Consider the following 18,473-nt stretch of genomic DNA (forward strand, 5'->3'; position numbering starts at 1 on the left):
ACTCCCATTAACTAGTTTTTACTACCTGTTTTATTCATGTTTTTATTACTTAATTAGTGGAAGAATCTGTTGTAATGTATGTTTGATGGTGTATGCTTTTAATCAAGCGTTGCTGACTATGAATGTAGATGTAAATGCTTGTATAACTGTGTTTGACTTTTGAATGTGTCAAGCGCAAAGAGCATAATTGTAAAGTTATGATGTTGCGCTATATAAATGCTCATTTATTATTATTATTATTATTATTATTATTATTATAACTCTTTAACCTCATCTTTCTGACAGTTGTACCAAGGCGCACACATCGGCCCATTGTTTGAAGTCTACATACTTTGCCGCCATGTTTTCATATAAAAGCTTTCTACATGACCCAGGGCAAAGTAAAGATATTGAGTGAATCGTCTACACAGGATATGCTTTTCAATCTTTCTTTGGACCAGAACAGGAGTACATTCTGAATGTAAGTATACAACTTCCGTTCGGCAAATTATGAGGTTTTGTTGTTGTTGTTTTTTAATCCATTGGATACATACACAGGAACCAGTGGCTACTAAGCCATTGCGGAGTGCGCTACTCTCTGTCGATTGTCCGTCCGTCTGTCCGTCCGTCCGTCCGTCTCTCTTTCTCCTTCTCTCTCTTCCTCTCTCCCTTTCTCTCTCTCTCTCTTTCTCTCTCCCTCTCTTTCTCTCTCTCTCCCTTTCTCTCCTTCTCTCTCTCTCGCTCTCTCTCTCTCTCTCTCTCTCTCTCTCTCTCTCTCTCTCTCTCTCTCTCTCTCTCTCTCTCTCTCTCTCTCTCTCTCTCTCTCTCTCTCTCTCTCTCTCTCTCTCTCTCTCTCAATGAAACGTTGTAAAAATGAAGACTTTTATTTAAGGTCTTGCAGCCACTAAACAAATTCCGGTTCAATTTGAAAAGTAATTAAGCCACTTAAAAACAAACTAAATAAGAACATCGACATTGTCTTGTGTATAAGACATTTCATGTGAAGATTTCAATAAACATTGTTCAAAGATCGTAAATAAATTTTCCTGCAAAGATAACATCGATTGAAACTATTTATAAACTCTGATTGATTCCTTGAGTAAATTGCATTTTCACAATTTTACACCTTGATAATTATGTGCTTTGAAGTCTCGATTACATTTTGATCTAATGACACCAGGTTAATTCTCCATCTTATAAAGCCGGTTTTACAACACTTCCCAAAACATCACAAAAAAAGTGTACCTGTGCGATAGAGGAATAATCTTTCGCGTTTTACACGATTTGATCCCACTTGGATTTGGAATTTTTTGTATAATGTTGCTCTTCTTGAAAGGCTCACATATAGTCCTATTTAATTAGTTTAATTACTTCCAGGGCTTTTCCCATCGTTGCGAGGATGTATACATTAAGCTTCCTGCAAAGTTTTAGGTTTGAAGTCCATACCAATTACGAGAAATAATTAATTCTTTATTGCATTGTTTAGCAACAGTTCTCCAGGACTTGGGCTATTTTTAGACCGTTGGCGTCGGAGACAGTCAAAGCGCGGTTGCGTACAATGGCAAAAAAGATAGAAGTAAACCCGTCTAAAGCTGTCAAGGCCACTAAATCTGCTGAGAAGAGAAAGTGGACTCCTTGCTTCATCACCACGCAGCACAAGCGCTGGATCGCGCTGAAAGAAAGATTGTTTTTATCAGAGGCCCATCGCTTCAAATTGAGAACCAAGTACAAAGGGGATACTGAACTTGCCAAAGTTTTGCTGGACACGTGAGTACATAGGCCTATTAGAAAATTAGATGTACTTGTAGCTTGTCAGCTGAAGCCTGTGGCCTTTTTCTTGCGAATATGTGCTGTGAGAGATCGTATAATTATTTCCGCCTGCGCAATTTCCGGAAAACATCCACTTTCACTTTGAGACTGTTCTGTTTACATTCGACACTATCAACACCACTTTGCAATACTGAAATATTTTTTTCTGTGTTCGAAAGCTACAGCCAATCGTTATTATATCCCCTTAGGTACAGTTTTATAACATGATTGGCACATGTAAACAATATGAATTAATTAATCAGAACGCTACGAATCTGGCAGCCTTTAACTTCGTTATGACGTCTACGACTTCTTCTTGGTGTTCGCTGGATATGAGATTATGTGACCTGCTTTTTTTGTTACAACGTAACACGCACGGTGACTCTGCTCACGAATACATGATAAACGAAAACTCCTTTATATCTGTTTAGATGTTCTGACAGACGGGATATGTAAAAGTAGCCTACATTGACTATGGTACAAAGAAGAAATACGCAAGCGTGATCATTTTCTTGCTTGCATGCGAGATCGTTTTGCCGAAGGTCGATTTCTATCGAAAAAACACAAACGAACTTTTTTCCTTTTTTTTCGATTTTCATATGTTCAAGCGTGCAGGTGTTGTTGTCTTAAACCTTTATGTATGTGTTGTTCGCAGCAAAAATGTATACTCTTCGAAAGAAATTAAGAACCGGTCAAAAAAATGAACTCAATCGTCAGTAATTTGTTAAAAAGTGAAGTTCAACAATGTAATGGCTACTTGCCTGTTTTAGAACTGACAAAAGAGCTGTGAGTGTTCCTCTAGAAATATTAAAGGCAGACAGTTGTATTGCTCCAGGCTAAACACCTGAAACGATCCTGCTTTCGACAGAAAAGGACTGGGTGGCCGAGTGGTAACGCACTTGCGCTCGGAAGCGAGAGGTTGCGAGTTCGACCCTGGGTAAGGACGTTAGCAATTTTCTCCCCCCTTTTCTAACCTACGTGGTGGGTTCAAGTGCTAGTCTTTCGGATGAGACGAAAAACCGAGGTCCCTTCGTGTACACTACATTGGAGTGTGCACGTTAAAGATCCCACGATTGACAAAAGGGTCTTTCCTGGCAAAATTGTATAGGCATAGATAAAAAATGTCCACCAAAATACCCGTGTGACTTGGAATAATAGGCCGTGAAAAGTAGGATATGCGCCGAAATGGCTGCGATCTGCTGGCCGATGTGAATGCGTGATGTATTGTGTAAAAAAAATTCCATCTCACACGGCATAAATAAATCCATGCGCCTTGAATATGTGTGCGATATAAATTGCATAAAATTAAAATAAATACAAAAAATAAAATAAATCCCTGCGCTTAGAACTGTACCCACGGAATACGCGCGATATAAGCCTCATATTGATTGATTGATTGAGAAAAGAATGTGAATTTCAAAGTCCTATGAAATCGGCACAAAACATGCTAGTGCAATAACGTGCGAGGCAAGTACTACCAGAGGGTCGTAGCTTTAAACAGTAGAGACCAGCTGGTGTTTAGAAGCTCACACACTGACACAATCATTCACTGTAGCAACATGTCTCCACGATGAAAGCTGTTACATGTTCTTGATTGGTCCTTACACTTGTTTTGAAGAGTAGGTGTTATCTGCAGCTGAATGTGTGCAACTTTTCAATCGCGAACAAGTAGAAGAAAACGTACTCGACAATTGTGCCCTCCAAGTCTCAAGCTAGCTTCTATGTGTGCCTGGTCCTTGATGTTAAGGCTGTAGCCTATATGTGTGCCTGGTCCTTGATGTTAAGGCTGTAGCCTATATGTGTGCCTGGTCCTTGATGTTAAGGCTGTAGCCTATATGTGTGCCTGGTCCTTGATGTTAAGGCTGTAGCCTATATGTGTGCCTGGTCCTTGATGTTAAGGCTGTATCCTATATGTGTGCCTGGTCCTTGATGTTAAGGCTGTAGCCTATATGTGTGCCTGGTCCTTGATGTTAAGGCTGTAGCCTATATGTGTGCCTGGTCCTTGATGTTAAGGCTGTAGCCTATATGTGTGCCTGGTCCTTGATGTTAAGGCTGTAGCCTATATGTGTGCCTGGTCCTTGATGTTAAGGCTGTAGCCTATATGTGTGCCTGGTCCTTGATGTTAAGGCTGTAGCCTATATGTGTGCCTGGTCCTTGATGTTAAGGCTGTAATTTTCTCCCCCCTTTCCTAACCTAGGTGGTGGGTTCAAGTGCTAGTCTTTCGGATGAGACGAAAAACCGAGGTCCCTTCGTGGACACTACATTGGGGGTGCACGTTAAAGATCCCATGATTGACAAAAGGGTCTTTCCTGGCAAAATTGTATAGGCATAGATAAAAATGTCCACCAAATACCCGTGTGACTTGGAATAATAGGCCGTGAAAAGTAGGATATGCGCCGAAATGGCTGCGATCTGCTGGTGATGTATTGTGTAAACAATTCCATCTCACACGGCATAAATAAATCCCTGCGCCTTGAATATGTGCGCGATATAAATTGCATAAAAAATAATTTAAAAAAATTAAAAAAATCCCTGCGCTTAGAACTGTACCCACGGAATACGCGCGATATAAGCCTCATATTGATTGATTGATTTATTGATTGAAAAACTAAGATTATTTACATCCAAAACGTAACCAACACCACCAATCGAGTGAGCATGAATCCTGTAACCCCCTGATTATGCTTGAACATAGCTAAACAGACAAGAGAGCACAAACATCATTCACCGTATCAATCATATAAATGAAGATTAGCAAAATCAGGTTAAAAGGCCCCGTTGACCATGATGGCAAGCTTAAGTCAAGGAGAATACGAGTTCAGATAGAACATGTCGTAACGAGGTACGCTTCATGGGCAACCGCTTAGATCAATCCCAAGAGCATCCTGATTCAAAATCTTGAGCGACAAAATAACTTACACTAAAACAGTATGTATATAGGTTACACACTCCGAGTTCTGAATATCGTGCATATTTGGGAAAATATGCACGATATTCAGGACGAGGTGTGTAAGCTTTTTATCCCATTACTCCGACGTTTTCATTAAAAAAAACGAACTTTTTGATACAAACTCTGCGAGTGCCTGTTTACTGCTCATCAAACCTTCTGCCACCGAAAATCGTGTCATGATATTCATGTGCGAAACGACGGGTCTGGTGGAATATATTCCTGTAGAATGTGTTATTTCGGCTTATCCCATGACCTGCCTCTTTGTCTCTGTTAGCTGTAGAGGGGATTATTCTGGATAATCCATCACAACCATATGGATTATCCATCACAACCGAGTCTCGATCTCACCTGTCTTTGGTCATGATTGTCTTTGATCTCAGAGTACATTTCAATAATTTAGAGGTCATCCGCATATTTATCGTTAACTCGGGGACTACTTTTTTTTCAGCAAAACGATTGAGATATTCTGCGGTATAAAAGTCGAACTGACGTGTGGCTAACGATCTACAAACATTATCATTGAAGAAATAAAGAAAACAACAAAGACTGTACATAATCTGTTTGGGTGAATAGAGCTGAGTGAAGATTATGAGTTGTCCGACGCGGTGAGACTGATCTGAGAGAGAGACAGAGAGCACGAGAGAGAGCGACAGAGACACACAGTGATTCAAGGCGCACAACTCTAGTAAAGTTGATGGAGAATACGAGTTCAGATAGAACGTAATACGGGTCTGGTAGATTATATTCCTGTGGAATGTGTTATTTCGGCAGGGGAATACGAGTTCAGATAGAACGTATACGGGTCTGGAAGATTATATTCCTGTAGAATGTGTTATTTCGGCAGGAGAATACGAGTTCAGACAGAACGTATACGGGTCTGGAAGATTATATTCCTGTAGAATGTGTTATTTCGGCAGGAGAATACGAGTTCAGACAGAACGTATACGGGTCTGGAAGATTATATTCCTGTAGAATGTGTTATTTCGGCTTAAGTCAAGGGTACGATGGTGCCACGCCTGTGATCATAGTTTTTCTGTAAGCCATTTTCTCACCGAGTGCGCTGATCTGTATGATCAAAGAGTGAAGTATTTTGTAACCTCTAGCTTGAAACATATTTTTACGGAGGTCAGCTCTGCAGCTCTCTTTGGATTTTTAAAGGCATCTGGCCTTTATTTTAAGATTTGAGTTTTAAAAATCCTTGACACGTCGGGTTTCGATTTAGCTTTTATGTTTCCTTCGGGTGACGTTCCTAATTTTGTTAAGTAAAATTGGTTTAATTTAAATATGTGTAATGTTAAACTTGTGGGGTCCTGATTTGGCCTATATGGTCCGCTGGACCCAAAAAGCAACAACTAACTAACTAACTAACTAACTAATTAGCTTAAGTCAAAGAGAATACGAGTTCAAATAGAACGTATACGGGTCTGGAAGATTATATTCCTGTAGACTGTGTTATTTCGGCTTAAGTCAAGGAGAGTACGAGTTCAGATAAAAACGTATACGGGTCTGGAAGATTATATTCCTGTAGAATGTGTTATTTCCGATACGCTAAATCTCTGTCTATATTAGATCTTTTGACTGTGTCAATCAATCATGTAACTGTAATGGCAAATGTTACAGTGCGACGCATAACTGTACATCGAGTGCACCTGACGGGTGCTGCACGTGTAATCACCTAGCCGTGAGAGGATAGTCCTAACATTTGCGCAGCCTGCTCTCTGGTGGCCTTGCGACTCACTTTGGCGGTGCTGGTCTCGGGAAAAGATTCGAACCTCAGGTAGTAGCGGGGCCGTGGCGACAGCGGGTCATCCTCTTTCGCCACGATGTCCCGTTCCACAAACTCTTGCACCTCCTTCATTGTGACGTCATCAGATTCGAGCACCACGCATGCGCAGAGCTCCTCGTTGACGCCAGGATCTGGAACACCCACGATGATGACGTCACAAACTCCCGGACATGCGCCGATACGTTTTTCCAGCCAGGCAGGATAGAAAATGTAGAGACCTCTCATGATGGCGTCACTGCCCCTACCCTCCACGATGAGGTGGCCACGCTGGTCCAGACGACCTACGTCACCGGTACGGATAAAGCCGTCACTGGTGAGTATGGCCGCGCTGGCCTCGGGGTCGTTCAGGTAACCTGGATTGGACAGAGGAAAGTGACATTTTGCATTTCCGTTACCAGGAAAAGTTTACCTAAGCAGTCACTGCAGCTGGCAAAAAGCACATGGTAAAACGACATAGACCAGGGATTTGTAATCCCTTGCACATTATCGTATTTAAAAAGAAAACGTCATCTTGCGAGAATTAACTGGTGTTCAATTAAGAACTTATAGTGGGAGAAGAGTTACATTAGTTAGTTGAGATTGGCATTTTTTAGTCGTTGTAGAAATAGCAAAGTAATGCGGTTTAGTACATTGTGTACGTAAGTAGTGATTATCTCACACTTGTTAAGGGAAAATAACCGAGCCCAGCTACAAAGTCAACGTGATTACCTCCAGGAAATACCGGTCTCTTGACCAGGACGAGTCCCAGCTGGTCAGCGGGAAGCTGGATGTCCTCGTCCTGCTGACTGACAATCTTTACCTGCACGTTGGTCAGTGGCGGCCCCGTGTCGTGGTCCACGTAATCCGTCCAGTCCCGCAACACCATCCCCGACACGAAGCCAAAGTCCGTCGCCACGTACATGACGAGAGCAGACTGAGAGATGGACAGAGCGGATTGGACCATGGAGTGTGTCACTGGGAGGCCCCCCAGTAAGGTGCAGGTCAGGGGTCGGGGGTTAGGGGTCAAGGGTCGGGCAGGCAAAGGGGTCGAGTTACCGTCGTCTCCGTGACTATGAACGGCGTCGAAGTTTCTCGTGTGCTGCTTGGTCTCACGTGTGCAGCCGCTGTCTTCGGTTAGAGGTATGCTGTCACCGTTCCCGTCCTCCTGTTTCCCTTCTTCATTTTCACCGCAGCGGATCTTACTGTGGGTTTGTTTGGCAGCGCTGAGTCTGCTTGCGTTTGAAATGACCCTTTTATGTTCCTCTTGGGTTTTCGATGTTGTGTTTTGTTGTGCGAATTGTTTGGTCTTGTTTTCAAGCTGGTGTGTGCCTGACAGTTCAATAAGCCGCGTCAGCAACATGGGAGCAAAGCTCGCTCTCCGGCAGTGTTCCTCCTGCAAACTCCTCCAGATAAACCCCGGCATGTCTCGTGGAGCCCCCCCGGCTCTGACGTCACAAAGCACACGTGTGGCGCCTTGAAGGACGGTGAGACCCACGTAACCACCAATCCAGCCAAGGGGAGCAGTGGAGAAAAACTTCTCACCCGGAAGGACAACAGTATCAGCCATGCTACCCTCCAAATTCCAAATGTTCAGGAACTGGCCGTGTGTGTAGACTACCAGCTTGGAGAACCCCGTGGTTCCTGACGTCGTGAAGACCGTCACCGTGTCATCAGGGGTGACGTCATCAGCCTGGAACCATTCAGTGCGTGTCTCCAGGTGAGCGAGGAAGTCTTCCTGCCCTTTCACCTCCACGCGTCGCACGAAGACAGCTTTTCTCAGGTCGGGCAAGGACTCTGACGTCACACTGTCGTCGTCATCCACAGTGACGTGGTGTTTCAGAACGTGCCAGGGACTGTCAGGGACATCAGGGTCGACAAGAATGGCGGCGGCCCTTGACACACGTAACGTGCGTAACAGATCGGAACCGTCCGCCAAGTGACACTGACCGTTGACGGAAGCTGCTCCGCTCAACAAGATGGCCAGCTCGGACACAACTCTCTCGGGACTGTTGGTCAGCGTGTTGACCACCAGGTGGCCACGTGACACTGCCCGCTCTCTGAGAATGGCAGCGAAGCGCCCTGACAGCGTGTACAGCTTGTTCCAGGTCAGCACGTGACGCCCGTGACGACTGTCGCGAAAGATGAAGGCTGGGGCGTCTCCCAGTGTCCTGCTCCAGTACTGCAGGGCCTCCAGCAGAGTTTTAAATTCAGGCATTGTGATGGTTATGATGATAGGAATACTCTGCGTCCTTTGCTTGCTAATCTGAAAAAAAAATGGTTGACATATTAATAACTAACAAAATCGCGTAAAGCCTTTTTCTCTCTCTGTCTCTGTCTTTGTCTGTCTGTCTGTCTCTCTCTGTTTCTCTCCCTCTCTATCGCTCTAATTTCATTTCATGCAGTTTATCGAAACTACGGTTTATGTGAGAGTGCGCATGCGCTAGGCTAGCCATACCCGTATGTGTTATGGCGGCCATGGGCAGCATGTGGGAATTTTCGGCGAAGAAAACTTCATTTTCATCCGAAAATCGACGTAACCTGTTGTGTTTTGTGTGTGAAATTGATTGTTTCTGCTGGACAAAGTAAGTGCATTATCCTTTATCGTGCCGAGTTCGAAAAAAACCGCGAGTCGCGATGACAGAGAAACAAGTAGAGTTGGAACTCGATTCGGACTCAGAATTGAATGACTTGATCCACGCACCCGACACGGGTGGAAAGGAAAACCCACAAACAGTCACTCTACCAATCTCGGATTGGGAAAAGATGAAGAGTCAAAATGAGAAAATTTTGAAGTTTCTAACTATGGTGGTAGACAAAGATGGCGACTCGCCCCAAACGAAACAATCGAAAAAGAGAAAACGTGAAGTCAGTGATGACGAACAATCTGTGGAGACTGGGGATGATTTCGATCACCTTCTTGAAGAAATGTGTAAAACTCAAGCATCAGAATCTCGACCCGAGGCTGAACTGAACGACCCCAATGAGAGTGAAATTATGAATGAACTGGAGCAAGATTTTGACATTTCTGAGACTCTTGGTGATGAAGTTGCAGATCGAATTGCCAAACTTGTATCAGTGATGGCAAAGGGTCAGATGACCGAAGAAAAGATGAAGCAAAACGAAAGAGAGTTTAAACGCCCAAAGAACATTGAGACAGGCGTCCCAAAAGTGAATCCCGAAATCTGGGGTTTGATGGAACACAGTGCCAAAACGTATGACTTAAAATCACAACGTCAACAGAAGTTACTGTACACGGCCAACAATGCTCTTTTTTTTTTTTTTTTTTTTTTTTTTTTTTTTCTTCTTTTTCTTTTTCTTCTTCTCTTTCTCTTTGAACCTCAGTTACAATATGACTCGCTATGAGTATGATACTGTGAGCGAAGCTGAACAGTTTAAACGTAAACAGATTGGGTTATAAATAATAATAATATCATTCTTTCGTTTAACATGGACAATCTTCGAAAATGTACAATATTTTCGATCAATTATAATTTAGCTATAATTCTCTCCGTCAACTGGCATTTGCACACTTTCTCTCTTTCTCTATCCTCTCTCTCCCCATCCTCTCTCTCCCTCCCCTCCCCTCTCTCCCTCTCTCCCTCTCTTTATCTTTAATCGTCCTCTCTCTCTCTCCCCCCCTCTCCCTTTCTCTGTCTCTCTCACCCTCCCTGCCACCCTCTCTCTCTCTCTGATACTGTGAGCGATGCTGAACAGTTTAAACATAAACCCTACCATTCTCTCTCTCTCTCTCTGATACTGTGAGCGATGCTGAACATAAACATAAACATAAACAGATAGGGTTATAAATAGCAATAGTATCATTCTTTCGTTTAACATGGAAAATCTTCGAAAATCTCTCTTTCTCGCTCTCTCTCTCCCACCCCTCCCTCCGCTCTTTCTCTACCTCTCTCTCTCTCGCACCCTCCCCTTTCCCCCTCTCTCTCTCTCTCTTCCTCTCTCAATCTCTCTCGCTCTCTCTCTCGCTCTCTCTCCCTCTCTCTCTCCCTCTCTCTCTCTCCCTCCCTCACTCTCCCTCCCTCACTCTCTCTCTCTCTATTACCAACAATGCTCTTGTTGTGGCCTGGGATGTGTCCCTAAAAATGGGGGTTGCCAGTGAGGAACAGAAAAAGCTGATAATAACAATCGCTGAGGCAAGTGGGCTGATACTGAAAACAGCGTATGACATGTCACTGGACAGAAGAGCAAAAATACTGTCTGGACAAAATGTGAACAGAAAATACAGAAAACTGGCATCTTCAAACATACCAGTCACTCAGTGGCTATTTGGGGATGATCTCAAGTCAGCGTGTGCTGATATTGACTGTACAACCAAACTTGGACTTGCCTTTACTCAATCAAGTAGAGGGCACAAATATTTCCCATCCCGTCAGTATGCACAAAAAAACTCCGAATGGAGAGGAAGAGGAAGGTGGAACTGGAAGAGAGGAGCTCAGTTCAGGGGGAGAGGGAGAAGTCAAGGGAGACCATTCTTCTCCGGCACAACGACAAGCAGGCAAGCAGAGTAGACAACAAAGAGGTATGTGAAATAAAGAATGCCACATTTGAATTTGAAGCAGGTAAACTGAAACATTTTGTTCACAATTGGAAGAAATTGACATCTGATTCCTTTATTCTAGATATGGTACAGGGAACAGAAATTCCTTTGAGTGAAGACATTGAGAAGGTGGAAACTCAGCATGAGGCCCACAATCAAGTTCCTGGTCACTTATTTCAGATAATGGATGCAGAAGTAGAACATCTATTGAGTATGCATGTCATTGAGCCATCAAAACCAGAAGAAGATGAGGTGGTTTCACCTATTTTTCTTGTTGAAAAGCCAGATGGGTCACATCGGCTTATTTTGAACTTGAAAAGATTCAATGAATCCGTCGTGTACGAACATTTTAAAATGGATAACTTGTCAACTGCTACACAAATGATGACTAAAGACTGTTATATGGCCTCAGTTGATCTTAGACACGCTTACTATTCAGTTCCTGTCAAACATCAGTTCAGAAAGTTTCTAAAATTCAGATGGCGTGAACAAATGTTTCAGTATACATGCTTTCCAAATGGTTTGAGTAACTGTCCAAGGTACTTCACAAAGCTGCTAAAACCAGTGTATGCAAAGTTGAGGGCACAAGGTTTTCTGTCTACCTCATACATTGATGATTGTTATTTACAGGCAGACACAGTTGAAGAATGTGAAGTGAATGTCAGTGAGACAGTAACACTCTTTAAATCTCTTGGTTTCACAATACATGATGACAAATCTGTTCTCAATCCAAGCAAACGGTTAAAATACCTTGAATTCTGAAGATATGACTGTGTGATAGTGTATCACTTCCAGATCAAAAAAGGCAGAATATAAAGGCAGCCTGTTACAGACTCATGGGAAAGAACAGAATCAGAATCAGAGAACTGGCTCAAGTCATTGGAATGTTGGTTGCCACTTTTCCTGCTAATAGGTGGGGACCTCTGTATTTCAGACAGTTAGAAAAAGACAAGTCTGATGCCCTTAAAGTAGCAAAAGGAAATGTTGAGTCTTTAGCTAATCTATCTGACAATGCTTGTTCAGAGTTAGATTGGTGGATTGAGAACATTGATGAGTCATACCATACAGTGCAAAATGCATGCCATGACATAACAATCCAGACTGATGCTTCTTCTACAGGAGGTTGGGGCGCAGTGTGTGGAGACCTGAAAACAGGGGGACGATGGTCAATGAATGAAAGAGCTTTTCATATAAATGTGCTTGAATTACTGGCAGTAGAATATGCACTGAAAAGTTTCAAAGCAAAACTCACAGGGAGACATGTCTTGGTGTTATCAGATAACACTTGTGCTATTGCCCACATAAAGAATATGGGAGGATCACATTCACATGAATGTAATGCGTTGGCAAAAAGAATCTGGATTTGGTGTAAAGATAATTTGATTTGGTTATCTGCTACACATATTCCTGGGAAATGTAACACTGAAGCAGATCTGCAGTCACGTCAGTTCAATGACCGTACAGAATGGAAATTGAATGATGTTGTATTTCATAGGCTTAAAGAGACACTGCTGAATCCAGAAATTGATCTCTTTGCCTCAAGGTTGAATTTTCAGGTAAAACCTTTCATGTCATGGGGACATGATCCAGAAGCGTATGCAGTCGATGCATTTGAACACAACTGGTCAAAATGGCTGATATATATGCATTTCCTCCTTTCAGTCTGATTCAAAGGGTGCTGATGCAGTGGAGGAGAGACGGGGCAGATGGCATGCTGATTGTTCCCCTGTGGCCAACAGCGGTGTGGTTTCCCTAGCTTCTGTTGTTGCTAGTCCAGGAACCTGTGATTCTTCCGAAAGGAAAACGTCTTCTGACTTTACCACACAGCAATGCAGCACATCCACTTCAGAGAAAACTACGTCTCCTGGCTTGTGTCTTATCAGGCAATCTCTCGAGACACGAGGCCTTCATGGAAAGACTCAAAGCATCATCTGTGCTTCATGGAGAAGTACAACCAAGAAACAATATGCCTGTTATCTTGCGAGATGGCGATCCTTTTGTGCTCAACGGTCAAGTGATCCCTTGCGTCCCTCTGTAAATCAAGTGTTACGTTTTCTCACTGATCTCTTTGAAGCTGGATTAGGTTACAGTGCAATTAATACTGCCAGAAGTGCACTTTCTTCAGTTATTTTGATGTCAGATAAATCTACAATTGGTACTCATCCTTTGGTTGTGAGATTTTTGAAGGGAGTTTTTGAACTCAGGACACCAATGCCAAGGCATTCCAAGATATGGGATGTTGGTGATGTTTTGAAATACTTTAAGACTCTTCCAGACAATGCTCAGCTTTCATTGAAAGACATAACGCTGAAAGTAGCCTATCGGCTTTACTTTTGTTGGCATCTGCTCAAAGGGTGCAAACTCTTCATTTGATGAACCTAGAATCTGTTTGTTTTTTTAGAGAATAAATGTGTTATTTACATGACAGAAAAGTTGAAACACACAAGACCTGGCTATCATCAGCAAAATTTAGATTTACCAGTATATACTGTGGATGAGCAAGTTTGTGTAGTCAAGTGCTTGAAAGAATACATTGAACGCACAAAGAAACTGAGAGTTGATCAGAGCGGTAAACTGTTGTTGTGTTACAAACCGCCTCATGAACCAGCATCAAGGGACACAATTTCTCGCTGGTTACGGACAGTATTAGCGAGAGCTGGATTGTCAAGTTATACACCACACAGCTTCAGATGTGCAGCGTCATCAGCAATGAAGAGGTCAGGTGTACCTCTTGGTGATATTCTCAAAGCAGCTGGTTGGACCAATGCAAAAACATTCAAACAATTCTATGACAAACCATTGAAGAGTCAGATGAAAAAGAACACAATCTTGAATTACTATGGAAAGAAAAGTGTGTAGACAAGCACTGTTGTGAAAGAAAACTTTATTGATGCAAAAAAGCATTGATGAATTCATTATTTGATGCACAAATGTCACAGAAAAAGGGTGAAATAATGTGTACGGTTGTAAAAGAAAACTTTCTTGATGCAGAGAGCATTAATGGTTTTGTTTTTTGATACGAAAGTGTCATTGATTTTGAAATGTGCAGTAGATTGTTTCGAGTATTCTGAATATACTCATACCTCTGCTACTTTTAGAATTCATAAAGTGATCAGAACAAGAAACATTTACCTTCTAAAATGTGAGTGAATCAATGAATGTTGAAATGGAAGTTTGACAACAACAACTTTGAAGTCTCACATAAACCGTAGTTTCGGTAAACTGCATGAAATGGAATTCAAAACATAAACGAGTACTTACCAAGTCGAAGTTTGTGTAGAATTCCATGATGCAGTTTACAGGAACGGAGGGATATGCGCCCTCCCTCAATAAAACCCACCCTCTGTTTACAACTTAACTTTTGTTGTTGTAAAACTTTGTAGATCATCAAAGAGTATGTGGTTTACGCTTTGATGATCTATGCTGTAAAATATGGCTAGCCTAGCGCATGCGCACTCTCACATATCCCTCCGTTCCTGTAAACTGTATCATGGAATTCTACACAAACTTCGACTTAGTAAGTACTCGTTTATGTTTTGAATTCTCTCTCTACTCTGGGTCTTTGTAGCACGGGGGATAACCGGTCAAAGGCCGAACAGAAGCCGAAGGCCGCTCATGACACGTGTGAAGGCAAGTTTTGTCTGTTTTCTAGGTATTGTTTGATTTATGTCGGGATTTAAGGTAAGCTACTGATTCAGCGATGACTAAATTTGTTTCTCGATGCATAAAAAGTCAGGGAGCGATTGATATTTGCCCGTAAATATCCTTCAAAGCTGAAAATGTCCGCGATCGAGCACCGGAAATGGCTGTTCGATGGGTTTTGCAAGTAGAAATGTGCTTTATTTCACCAAATCAGCTCGTATTTGGTGTGGGTACGGGATTCTAGAGGACGAAGGAGTCATAAGAGGTGCAAAGAAGTGCTATTTGGGAGTAGAATAAATCTTCCGAGACAGTAGACAAGAGAAGGTCATATTTGAGAGATGCGCGTAGGCCGATTGTCTTTCCGACAAGCGAATGATACAGCTGATTAATCATTCGTTTTGACCAGAAACCTAGTCTCTAGTTTTTATGAATGAGTTTTTTAATTAAAACAATCACGAGAACTCTCTCGCTTAGCCTAATGGCTGTTCGATGGGTTTCGCAAGTAGAAATGTGCTTTATTTCACCAAATCAGCTCGTATTTGACATCGGTTTGGTATATATATATATATTTTCTAATCCTACCGCGAACTGGATAGCAGACGCGGCACGACTGTTGCACCACACTTTGAAGGGGATATAGCTCAGTTGGTAGCGCGCTGGATTTGTATTCAGTTGGCCGCTGTCAGCGTGAGTTCGATCCCAGGTTCGGCGGAAATTTATTTCAGAGTCAAATTTGTGTGCAGACTCTCTTCGGTGTCCGAACTAGCCCCCCCCCCCGTGTACACTACATTGGGTGTGCACGTTAAAGATCCCACGATTGACAAAAGGGTCTTTCCTGGCAAAAATTGCTTAGGCACAGTTAATAATTGTCTACCTATACCCGTGTGACTTGGAATAATAGGCCGTGAAAGGTAAATATGCGCCGAAATGGCTGCAATTACTGGCCGTATAAAATTTCATCTCACACGGCATCACTGCAGAGCGCCTAGAACTGTACCCACGGAATATGCGCGATATAAGCCTCATTGATTGATTGATTGAAGTAATCCCACACTTTGAAGTAAATTACTTCAAAGTGTGGGGATGTGCCCCACACTTTGAAGTAAACCCATTTTTTACTTCAAAGTGTGGGGGGATCTTCCCACACTTTGAAGTAACTTACTTCAAAGCGTGGGACTTTTGCATCGCCTGTTTGAGCCTGATGATTTTGTCAAAAAAAATGGCAAAGTCTTTTGGATGAGTGAACAGAAAAAGTGAGCGAGCCAAGAAACATAGGGATGTTTGTTATCAGGCTTTAAGCAATGTCCCATTGTTGAGTGTGACGAAAACTCGTGGTGACGATTTTAAAACATGTTGGGTCACGCATGGTCCAACCTTACATGGTCCAACCTTACATGGTCCAATCTTACATGGTCCAATCTTACATGGTCCAACCTTACATGGTCCAACCTTACATGGTCCAACCTTGCATGGTCCAACCTTGCATGGTCCAACCTTGCATGGTCCAATATAACATGGTCCAACCTTACATGGTCCAACCTTACATGGTCCAATCTTACATGGTCCAATATTACATGGTCCAACCTTACATGGTCTAACCTTACATGGTCCAACCTTACATGGTCCAACCTTGCATGGTCCAATCTTACATGGTCCAATCTTACATGGTCTAACCTTACATGTCCAACCTTACATGGTCCAATCTTACATGGTCCAACCTTACATGGTCCAATCTTACATGGTCCAACCTTACATGGTCCAATCTTACATGGTCCAATCTTACATGGTCCAATATTACATGGTCCAACCTTACATGGTGCAACCTTACATGGTCCAACCTTACATGGTCCAATCTTACATGGTCCAATCTTACATGGTCCAATCTTACATGGTCCAATAATATATATATGGACCATGTAAGATTGGACCATGTAAGATTGGACCATGTAAGGTTGGACCATGTAAGGTTGGACCATGTAAGATTGGACCATGCGTGACCCAACATGTTTTAAAATCGTCACCACGAGTTTTCGTCACACTCAACATAGGGACATTGCTTAAAGCCTGATAACAAACATCACTATGTTTCTTGGCTCGCTCACTTTTTCTGTTCACTCATCCAAAAGACTGCCATTTTTTTTGACAAAATCATCAGGCTCAAACAGGCGATGCAAAAGTCCCACGCTTTGAAGTAAGTTACTTCAAAGTGTGGGAAGATCCCCCCACACTTTGAAGTAAAAACTGAGTTTACTTCAAAGTGTGGGAAGATCCCCCCACACTTTGAAGTAAAAAATGGGTTTACTTCAAAGTGTGGGGCACATCCCCACACTTTGAAGTAATTTACTTCAAAGTGTGGGATTACTTCAAAGTGTGGTGCAACAGTCGTGCCGCGTCTGCTATCCAGTTCGCGGTAGGATTAGAAAATATATATATATACCAAACCGATGTCAAATACGAGCTGATTTGGTGAAATAAAGCACATTTCTACTTGCGAAACCCATCGAACAGCCATTAGGCTAAGCGAGAGAGTTCTCGTGATTGTTTTAATTAAAAAACTCATTCATAAAAACTAGAGACTAGGTTTCTGGTCAAAACGAATGATTAATCTGCTGTATCATTCGCTTGTCGGAAAGACAATCGGCCTACGCGCATCTCTCAAATATGACCTTCTCTTGTCTACTGTCTCGGAAGATTTATTCTACTCCCAAATAGCACTTCTTTGCACCTCTTATGACTCCTTCGTCCTCTAGAATCCCGTACCCACACCAAATACGAGCTGATTTGGTGAAATAAAGCACATTTCTACTTGCAAAACCCATCGAACAGCCATTTCCGGTGCTCGATCGCGGACATTTTCAGCTTTGAAGGCTATTTACGGGCAAATATCAATCGCTCCCTGACTTTTTATGCATCGAGAAACAAATTTAGTCATCGCTGAATCAGTAGCTTACCTTAAATCCCGACATAAATCAAACAATACCTAGAAAACAGACAAAACTTGCCTTCACACGTGTCATGAGCGGCCTTCGGCTTCTGTTCGGCCTTTGACCGGTTATCCCCCGTGTTGTAGGGGACCCGACATTCAAGCCGATGGAAACATTATAATGGACACTCATATTGATACTGTGCAGATTGATTACATTGAACTTGCAATGATCTGACGACATACAGAAAAAGATATACAACTAAGCGGAATAGAAGCGGAAGTTCTAGAGAATGTTTCGTTTTGTCTATAATCAAACACTCAATAAACTTATCTTTTTGTGTTTTTTATTTTTATTTTTTTATTCTTGTGTTTGAAACTGTATCTGTCTATCTGTTTCCAATTTAAGCTTAATCAGTATCACACATAACGATTGAATGTTAAACTTGAAACACTCTTTTACCTGGCAACGCGTTTCTTCAGGATCAGCGTCCGTTGCTTGTCCACCTGACAGTCCGCGGGTGACTCAGGTGTGTGTACTGAGCAACAACTAGTCCTGAGCATGTATACTCACATCTCATAACTTGTTTACAAACACCCTTTTTCCAGTGTCATGTTTTCTCCTTCGTAGTTTAAAGGCACCTTTCCAGTGTCACGTGTTTTCCTTCGTAGTTTAAAGGCACCTTTCCAGTGTCATGTGTTCTCCTTCGTAGTTTAAAGGCACCTTTCCAGTATCATGTGTTCTACTTCGTAGTTTAAAGGCACCTTTCCAGTGTCATGTGTTCTACTTCGTAGTTTAAAGGCACCTTTCCAGTGTCACGTGTTCTCCTTCGTAGTTTAAAGGCACCTT

The 18,473-nt window shown here is 42.4% G+C and overlaps 2 protein-coding genes across 2 annotated transcripts in view; one reads left to right on the forward strand and one right to left on the reverse strand.

The window, feature by feature from the left end:
* The window catches only part of LOC138953372 (uncharacterized), a 4,079-nt gene extending 1,501 nt beyond the window's left edge, over positions 1–2,578 (forward strand). The window contains exon 2 of the mRNA XM_070325171.1: positions 2,559–2,578. Within this exon, the coding sequence (XP_070181272.1) occupies positions 2,559–2,578 (20 nt within the window). The remainder of the gene's footprint in view (positions 1–2,558) is intronic.
* On the reverse strand, positions 845–18,178 carry LOC138952189 (3-[(3aS,4S,7aS)-7a-methyl-1,5-dioxo-octahydro-1H-inden-4-yl]propanoyl:CoA ligase-like). The gene is made up of 3 exons (XM_070323791.1): positions 18,087–18,178; positions 7,233–8,766; positions 845–6,877 (listed from the first exon to the last, which is right to left on the reverse strand). The coding sequence occupies exons 2-3, from the start codon at positions 8,716–8,718 to the stop codon at positions 6,414–6,416; spliced, it is 1,950 nt and encodes a 649-aa protein (XP_070179892.1). The 5' UTR covers positions 8,719–8,766; positions 18,087–18,178; the 3' UTR covers positions 845–6,413.
* Between the last annotated feature and the right edge of the window lie 295 nt (positions 18,179–18,473).

The sequence above is a fragment of the Littorina saxatilis genome, linkage group LG17, assembly GCF_037325665.1.
Source record: "Littorina saxatilis isolate snail1 linkage group LG17, US_GU_Lsax_2.0, whole genome shotgun sequence".
Classification (NCBI taxonomy): domain Eukaryota; kingdom Metazoa; phylum Mollusca; class Gastropoda; order Littorinimorpha; family Littorinidae; genus Littorina; species Littorina saxatilis.

What these genes read in the sequence shown, in the direction of transcription:
- LOC138952189 (XM_070323791.1), bottom strand. Translation starts at nt 8,718, where the DNA reads ATGCCTGAATTTAAAACTCTGCTGGAGGCCCTGCAGTACTGGAGCAGG. An exon ending in GAGACCGGTATTTCCTGGAG is followed by an intron (nt 6,878 to 7,232) that starts GTAATCACGTTG and finishes TGTCCAATCCAG; the next exon opens with GTTACCTGAACGACCCCGAG.